This window comes from Gigantopelta aegis, unplaced genomic scaffold (genome assembly GCF_016097555.1).
Source record: "Gigantopelta aegis isolate Gae_Host unplaced genomic scaffold, Gae_host_genome ctg2539_pilon_pilon:::fragment_2, whole genome shotgun sequence".
NCBI lineage: Eukaryota > Metazoa > Mollusca > Gastropoda > Neomphalida > Peltospiridae > Gigantopelta > Gigantopelta aegis.
Genome location: NW_024532949.1, coordinates 30,949 through 40,000, shown reverse-complemented (window position 1 = coordinate 40,000; position 9,052 = coordinate 30,949). Strand labels below are relative to the sequence as shown.

The 9,052-nt window shown below is 36.4% G+C and overlaps 1 protein-coding gene across 1 annotated transcript in view; it reads right to left on the bottom strand.

The window, feature by feature from the left end:
- Positions 1-8,671, bottom strand: part of LOC121391482 (V-set and immunoglobulin domain-containing protein 10-like 2) — a 40,639-nt gene extending 31,968 nt beyond the window's left edge. The window contains exon 1 of the mRNA XM_041523101.1: positions 8,568-8,671. Coding sequence (XP_041379035.1) covers positions 8,568-8,622 — 55 coding nt within the window. The 5' untranslated portion in view covers positions 8,623-8,671. The remainder of the gene's footprint in view (positions 1-8,567) is intronic.
- Between the last annotated feature and the right edge of the window lie 381 nt (positions 8,672-9,052).

Below are 9,052 nucleotides of genomic sequence, written 5' to 3'. Positions count from 1 at the left end.
AAAGTCTGACAACTTTATTAATGTCAATAATGGACATTGGTGGAATCTTTAAAAATCTTTATTTTAAATGTTAAATGAATCATTGGTGGAAATTTTAAGAACTGCCTAATGAGATCATTAATTTTATGCAAAGTTCCATGCTTGTATCACCATTTGAAATATGATTTTGTAAAAGTGGTTTGAAAACAAATGGCAGCCATCTTGCAAAATTACCGCGACATTGACATTTCGAGTTGCTCATTGATTAAATTTGAAGAACTCCCCAAAGAAATCATCTGTGCAAAATTGCTTGCGTGTGTCACTATTTGAAAGATCATTTCTGTTATATGCTGTGTCAATGGTCCTAATAGTAGGTGCCCGTGTTTTGAGGATTGTGCCATACATTAACCCCTAATATTTGCCACTCCCACCGACAGATGCCTTTTCTACATATCAGACGTTAGGTTCAACATATTTTTTAACATACAAACATAATAAAATTAGTAATACCGAAAAACTACTAACATATATCTCAATAATAAACATTTTTAAGACAGTATGGCGGCAATCTTGAAAAACGGCCACCATATAGAAAATTCAAGTGGTTCATTGATAAGATTTGAAGAACGCTCCAGGGAGATCATCTGTGCCACGCTTCATGTTTCTATCATCACTTGAAAGGTTTTTACAGTTAACTGCTCTCCCAATAGTGTTATTAGTAGTTCACCCTGTTTTGGGGAGGGGGGGGGGGGGGGGTACTTTGTCCCCCATATTTACCACACCCACCACCAGAAGCTTGGTTAACAAAATATTTTTATTGACATATATCACGAGGAATACAATAAAACAGGTGTGCATAATGTCCTCTCCGGGTGGCACTTAGCTCATTCAGAAGCTGGTATATCAATATATTTCAATTATTTTATTTTTAAAAATCCATATAGTAATATTGTGAATGATATAACTACATTCATTACCCTAAAAACTCTAAGTTAGCTTGAAAGAAAAGCTACGAGCTTAGGTGGTATGGGTATTGGGGTATTTGTATCAATAGGTTTTTGCATGGTGGTAATAAAGGAAATCCATGATTGCAACCATAACCTGTCTTGGAAAAGTGGTCCCTTTTAAAAGTTGCAATCTAAGGCAGTGGTAGAATATTTTCAAATTGTTACTGGTAGTGTGTAAAGATCTGGTTGATTGATAGCAAACATATTTTATTGTACAAAGAACAAAAGAATTGGGCACAAGTTTGAAAACTTATGAGTCTCTCTTCTATATTCATACAATATACTTGGCGATCTATATTACATAGCTGTAAATATAAACTACATCTATACATTCAAGGATAACCAGTGGACGGAAATGTATTATAGACAAAATAATGTGAAGGAAAAAAAAATGATGCAAAAGATTACACAAATAGTGCAACACGTGCAGTTAAACTCGCTATCATATTTACCAATAAACCTTATGGTAATTTAAATAATACTTTATTAAACAAAACGATGAGTTTGTTTAATATATTATTGAACATAAGTAAATATTTCTTTATTATTAGCACCGTTTAATATGCTTCGACCATATAACAGTAACTGTAAATCTATTGGTTGAAAATGCTGTAAAGAATTACATAGAAGCTGTCTCTGTTGTTCATATTTTTTACATTGAAAGAAAAAATAGATATTGTTTTCTAATCTGTATCCACAGTTACACAATGAGTCCGTGGTAATTCCGCAACTGTATAACTCGGCATTTAAAGAGCTACATCCATGTTGTAATCTTTAGGCGATGGGACGAAGTTTCTCAGGGCTGCAGAAAATGAAGTTCGTTACGATCTCTCGGGGATAATGTGAAAGTTGTTTTAACATAAAGCTAATATATTATAGAAAGAAAAAACACACAATGTTGTCACCTGACAAGTTGCACATTCATTTTGTATGCGAGGTCAAAGGTCACAACCTTTGATTTCACAGAAATCAAGTGAAATGCTAGAAATACTAGGATAATGAAACAGTTTACATGTTGTGTTCAACATAATGTTTAGAATTAAGTGTTCTTACCTTTAAAAAGTGAAATCATGCATTATTCAATGTGTTAAAGTCATAAAAATCCACAAAGGGAGATAATCCGGTCACAGCATAGTGAGAATGTCAGCAAACACTCCATTAAACAAATAAATCCAGAGGAAAGGTTAATGTTTATGCCTCTGTATTTACAAGATAGTCTTTTATAATTAGAGTCTGACCAAATTGCACCATTTTAGGAATTCAACATATACATTTTCATAATTAATGAAACGTAGTTTTGTTCTAAGTTTAGTGTTCAACGTGATACTTTGTGACAGTCTTTATAGTACATTTTGAAAATACCTGGATACTTATATCTATACCGTGTATGCATCACTGTAATAGAAACCTATTCCTGTATATAATTACTACACCCTGTACAAGCTCACTCTACTTTATGGAGCAGAATCCTGGAAAATGACCAAGACCATCGTTCACAAGTTGGAGGTCTTTCAAAATCGGTGCCTTCGCAGGATTCTGAATATCTTCTGGCCCAACATCGTAACCAACGAAGAACTCCATAAACAAACCTCCACACAGTCATTGGTATTGGAAATCAAGCGCTGAAGATGGCGCTGGATTGGCCATGTCATCAGAATGCTTCAAACATCCCTACCAAGAGTGGCACTCCGATGGACCCCTCCTGGAAAAAAGGAAACGAGGAAGTCCGAAAGAAACATGGATGAGGAAGGTAGAGAAGGAAATTCGAGAGGACAGTCTGAGCTGGAGGCTGCTGGAGAAGCTGTCAAAAGACATCCAACAGTGGCGATCTCTGGTTACAGCCCTATGTGCTTCTTAGCAGGGGATTAAGGTAAGGGGATTAAGGTAAGGTACGGTACAAGCACACAGTTCAGAATATAGAACATCCGATCGTCGGCAGGAACAGTTGTTCAAAACACACCCGTTTGTTTTAGCATTTGTAGTGCACATACGATAATATATTCTCTGGTACTGCTGGTAGCTTCATCCATGTGATAAAAAGTTCTTTTACTTTTTCATCCTTGTTCCACCCATGGTCAAAAAGGGACGACTTGTCTATTTTTTTTAGATAAGCTCTTTCAGAAAATACAAGCTTGGTAATTTGCACACTTAATGTGAAGAATGAGACAATCCTTATTGGGAGGTAAGGAAATTTCAGACTAGCAACACAAACAGAACTAGTCGTACCGTGCCTCATCAATTGAATCACACTCCTTCTGACCAAACAGCCCACAAACCAATTTCTCTAAAGCAGAGAGAGTGGCACTTTCTCACGTCCATGATTTCCCTAACTGTGCAAATGTATCAGCATGTTTACCAAGCAGAGTGATTGCTTTAACTTTTCCTTTATGTCTAAATGCACTGGCACTATCACAACCTGTGAAAGCATGAAGACCGATGAGTGAATTGCAGATATGTTCTCCAAGATGATTTGCAATAGAAGACACAGATAGAATTCTATTTTCAGGATTCACATATAGCTTGTTTGAAATGCTATGTTGATGTCCAACTGCCAACAATAGTACAATAGACTATGTATAATGATTTGTGCAGAGTGACTTGCAACATGGGCAGCATGAAGAAACATCCTGGTGTCTGCCTCTTCATGGTCAAGTATCCCATCAGAGACTGAGATAGAGTGACAGGCTGCACCATGTGCAATAATCACTGTCTTGTCATGTAGAATATCTGATGACGTTTTACACCACTGTTCAAATAGAAAGTCCACCAGAAGTCCGTATTCTTTCCAGCAGCCAAAAATGTGTTCAACTGTTTAGGATTTTTTTTTTATCCAAATTTGTAATTTTTATTATTTCAAATCACTTTGATGACCTTTTCATACGTTCATTTCCCTTAATGCTTATGTCAGGATATATATCAGTGACAAAGTCGATGCGCTTTGAATTGTCTTGGTTTGCAATCAGTATTAGTCTTTTAAGTATGGTGACGGACAATTCACCAACTGTTGAAGGAACGTGTTTATTGCAGCTCTAATGTAGAGAAGAAGTGTTTGCACAATGTCGATGTATGATGACCAAAAAAGCAAAGGTAGGATGCTCTTGAACCATCTTTTAATTCTACAAGTCATACTGCTTAGAAATCTGCTGCAATTCCTCACTGTCAGGAAGAGGGAAAAAGTTAGGAGTGTCAAACTGTTTAAGAAGTCTTTTGCATGTATCCAAATAAAGCATTTTTTCATTTTCTTCCAAGCCTTTAAAAAAAACCCTAACATCTCAGCCTTTGAAGTGATTGATACATTATCGTGTGTGTGTGTGTGTGTGTGTGTGTGTGTGTGTGTGTGTGTGTGTGTGTATACTTCTGGTGTAATGATGACCACTCATCACTCCATTGAGTGAACCTGATGCAACAACACCAGATCCAACAACTATATCCTCAAACCCAGATTCTTGAAATCTTTCTCCAGTGACACCCAAAACAGCCTTTGTGGTAAGAAAATCACCAAGACGGATAACTAGCCTGTGTAGAAATGTTGTATTCTGCCAACGTATTGGTTGAGCTTTTGAATAGATTGCTTGATCCATTACTAGAACAATATGTTCAAGCTATAGCTCAGCAGCCACATCCACGACTTGTATCATCGGCAAATAGCCTTGTTACACAGTCTAATTCATCAGCAATATCATTAACATCAATCAAAAATAAGAAATGACCTAAAACGGATCATTGAGGTACTCCTGTCTGCAAAATAATTCTGGGTTTTCTCACGTTTATATTAGTTTTGTAAATATGACGTTCTGTCGTTTGTTGTAAAGGCACATTTTGTTTTCAAAACAATTTAAAATAACCCCTTTTATTACTCACAGTGTGTCTATCATTCGCATGCTAGGCAGTTGAGTTGGAATATGTCCCTCGTATATGAAGCAGTCGTACCATTAATGCAAGGGTGTCGGATTTTTAAAATCAACAAAGTATCATGACCTTTTGACCCCTGAAGACCTTATTATTGCACCAATTTGTATATATATAATATATCAATTTGTAGAAGTGTGTAATATAAACATTTTGAGTGCTCATTTGTGTGGCTATGTTCATTGGTTGCAACGTTATTATACATTTTGTTATCCCTACCCCAAAATATTGTACAAAAATTTGTCCTCGCTCACTATGTTTATTATTGGGTGATAGGCATCAAAAAGCTACTCCTTAGAAACGTCTATCATACACATTTATTAACTACAGTCATAAGACTATTACAAATAATTGTTTGATATGTTGCATCAAAGTGTAGTTGTGTCCATTTACAGACGAGTCCTGTAACATAAATGCATGCAATAGAAAAGATAGTTTTGTTTGTTTTCCTGATACAATTGTGGCCCAGAAATTTATCATTCTTTGTTGAATAATTAGTTTAATCGGTCTACGTCCTAGTTCTCCGTATAACATAAATATCGGAGTACCTTTTGTTAACAGGGAGCAGGCGTCTCATGCCATTTATATGTATGTTTTCAATAATGTCAGTGTTTTCATAATTCCATAATTCACATTCATACAGAAGAACAGGTAATACCATTGTGTCATACAATTTTAACTTGCATTCTGTTGATAGATTGTTATCTTTAGATTTAGATAAAACGAAATAGATTGCTTTTGTAGCTTGTTGGGATAAAAAAAAAAAAAAATTGTTGTGTTGAACTTGTTTTGTTTATTAAAAGTTATTAAAAGTATTTATATTCTTTAACGTTTTCGAGAACCTTATTTCCGATGGCAAATATTTTCTTATAACCATTGGTTGTGCCATTAAACATTAATATGTGTGTCTTGTTGATATTGATTGTAAGCTTCCATTTATTACAATAATAGTGAAACATGTTAAGGGTATATTGTAAATTATGTGGGTTCGTTGCTAGGAGGGCTGCAGAATCCGCATATAGCAGGGAGAGACTCCAATGCAGTTTTGGCTAAGACGATACGTCTCCAGGTCATTTAAATATAAAGAAAACAGGATAGGTGATAGGGCATTAACACCAGTCAAACTATAGCACCTTACAACATGGTTACCAGACTTTGAACTAATTTACTAACATTTCTACACAAGTAGTAGTAATGCGTGTAACAAACTTTTAATTATAAAAACTGTTTTAAACCAGATTTAGCATTTCTCCCATTGAATTGTATAAAAAAACCCAAACAGGAAGTTGAAACTGAAAAGGTTTACTCGTTATTACACTTAAGTTAGTTAGTTAAAAATGGGAGCCGTACGCCTATGCCCTAGAACTATATTCATGATCAGTTCCTTTAATAATGAACAAATTTATGAAAAACGAAACACAGTACTTTCTTAAAAAAGTGTATCATCACGAATCACCGCCAACACATGCAGCCCTTGTTAAGAGAACAGGTATAGTAGTCCTCAAACCTTTTCGGCAAAAGGTATTGCATAATGTATTGTATCTCATTTCATTTTTGATACGTCATATTATAAAAATGGCATCTACATCTATGCCAAATGACCGAATAATATTGCTTGATGTCTATGGAAGACAGTGTCGATTTGAATCTCTATATTATAAAGATCAATAGATGGAATGGCATTGTTATGTAATATTATCGAGGTCATTAATATAGCAGAAAATACAGTTAAACAATGTTGCTACATGTAGGTTCCTTTGTTTTGAGTTTGCCACATTAGTTACAAATTTCGAATCATGTACACTGCAGCCTTGGTAACGGGAATGCTAAATGACGAAGACAAGCAAATATTGTTTTATGGGAGAGGTGCAAAATTTACATTTGAGTATTAGTACAATACTACACCCTCCTCCGACCCTCACCCCCCAAATGCGGGCCTGAGAGTAGCCAGTAACATTAGTATATGGAAAACATGCAGTGCTGGAAAATATCACGAATTGTGCTGATCCATCGTTTGCTCCCAGAAATATCTACATACCGTATTTCCTCTAATTAGCAATCCGGCCGCTTATTCTTTTCAAAACGGTCGCAGACCCGGAGTAATAGGAACGCATGTCCGTAGGAACAGTAGTCCTATCAGACCTCCATAGCTTAGGAACCATAGTCCTACCCGGACTTTCATTCCTGGTTTATTTTTAAGTTGTTTTTATCTTAGGACTTGTATTCCTACCGGAGTTAAATTCCTTCTACAGTGACAGAAATACTAGTCCGTTTATTTTCTCTGCAATTTGCACGAGCTGCCAGAAAGACGGTTTTGGCAGCCTTCCCTCGTAGTGTGATGGATAAGTGTACGAGTCTCTTAAGATTACTGTAGGTTCAAATCTCCATGTCAAAAAATATTTTTAAGTTTGAGTATCAACTTAATTTATTTTTTATGTTATAGACTTGTGGATCAGACACGTGAGTGAATGTTTGTAATCATCTTACATTTTTTATTAGCATATTGAAGTAGGACGAATATCTTGCTTTTTTTCTAAAGTATATAATGCAACTACAGATATAAAGTAGGCTATATGTCCATGTGTTCAACACGAAGAAATATACCCCCCCCCCCCCCCTTTCAATATGTGGCCCAAAATTGTTTTAAAAATATATATATGAAAACTTGTAACTCCAAAAAACTTAACATTTGGTGAACAACAAAAGACAATTTTTATATACACCAACACAATTTTTAATAATATGTTTTGTAAGTTTATATTTTGGCGGTATTTCACAATCCGATTAATTGTGATTTTCTTAATCTGCATTATGGCAGTTTTGATCATAACAAGCATAAGATATGAGTTGGGGAAAGGATCTCTGTATTATTATACCTGGCCGTTAGAAACACCATAAGCATCCAGACACCGGAGCTTATTGGAGATCGGCGCTTATTGGAGATCCGGCCTTTATTTTTTGTTTAGACAAAAAGTAATAACAAGGAACTCGTTATTTTTAATAGTTTATTATTATTATTATTATTATTATTATTATTATTTTAAATTATGTCAGGGAGTCATCTGTTTCCGGGTGTTTTCCTCGGCGCTTACTGGAGGCCCAGCGCTTATTTTGTTGCAAAGTGTAACAGACCCGGCGCTAAGTGGAGGCCCAGCGCTTATTAGACGAAATACGGTATATATGTGTGTATTATTTTGTATACTGACACACACACTAATACGCACACACACGAAGACATGAAATCACAAAGGCATGCATGCAACATCCACGTACACACACATAAATCATTGGCGGATCCAGACGGGGGTCCCGTTACCGCCCCCCCCCCCTCCCCGTTTAGTTACTTAATTAAATTCATCATTCACAATATACAATACATTGCCCTGAAAACACGTCTCTGAGTTTCTTTATATAAAAACTTATCCCCGCCCCCGCCCCCTCGTACAAATATTGTTCCCTTTGGCTTAATTTCCTTCGTCAAAGATTCGTTTTAGAATGTTGTGACCTGAGCCTCCTTTACCTAATTCTGGATCCGCCCCTGATACGGACGTATTTTCATACAAGCAGACAGAACACACACACGCGCGCACATGCATCCACACCAACACCCACACCCATACATACATATATACACAATAAAGAATGATTAGTTGATTATATGTACAAACTTACCTAGAATATACTCGACAGTAGACACCAAAACCAGTCCGTACAGTAACGTGGCCATTATCAAACTGATCTGTGTAAACGTTGTTTCTTCCGGGTACACTCTGTGTATGTTGTTTTGTATAGGTGACAGCAATGAACAAAACACCCAGGTCAGGTTATAGCGTTTTATGTGCACGTTCAGAACAAGCTGTTGTAGCGCACGCCTGTCACTGATGCAGGTACCGGCTAAAACAAGAAAGGGTTTGGAAGAGATCGGTAGCTGTCGGGAACAGTTTGGGTGCTATTGAATTTTGAATATCCCGTAGGATTAAGCCATATTGCTACTACTGTAAAAAACCCACTCAAAACCGGACCTTATGTGAACCAGAATCCACAAATAACAGGACGTTTTTCCACGGTCCTTTTTAAATCTGTATCGAACATAACAACATAACCTCACTAAACCCGACAGGGGCGTAGCGTGATCTGGACCTGGGAGGGGGGGGGGG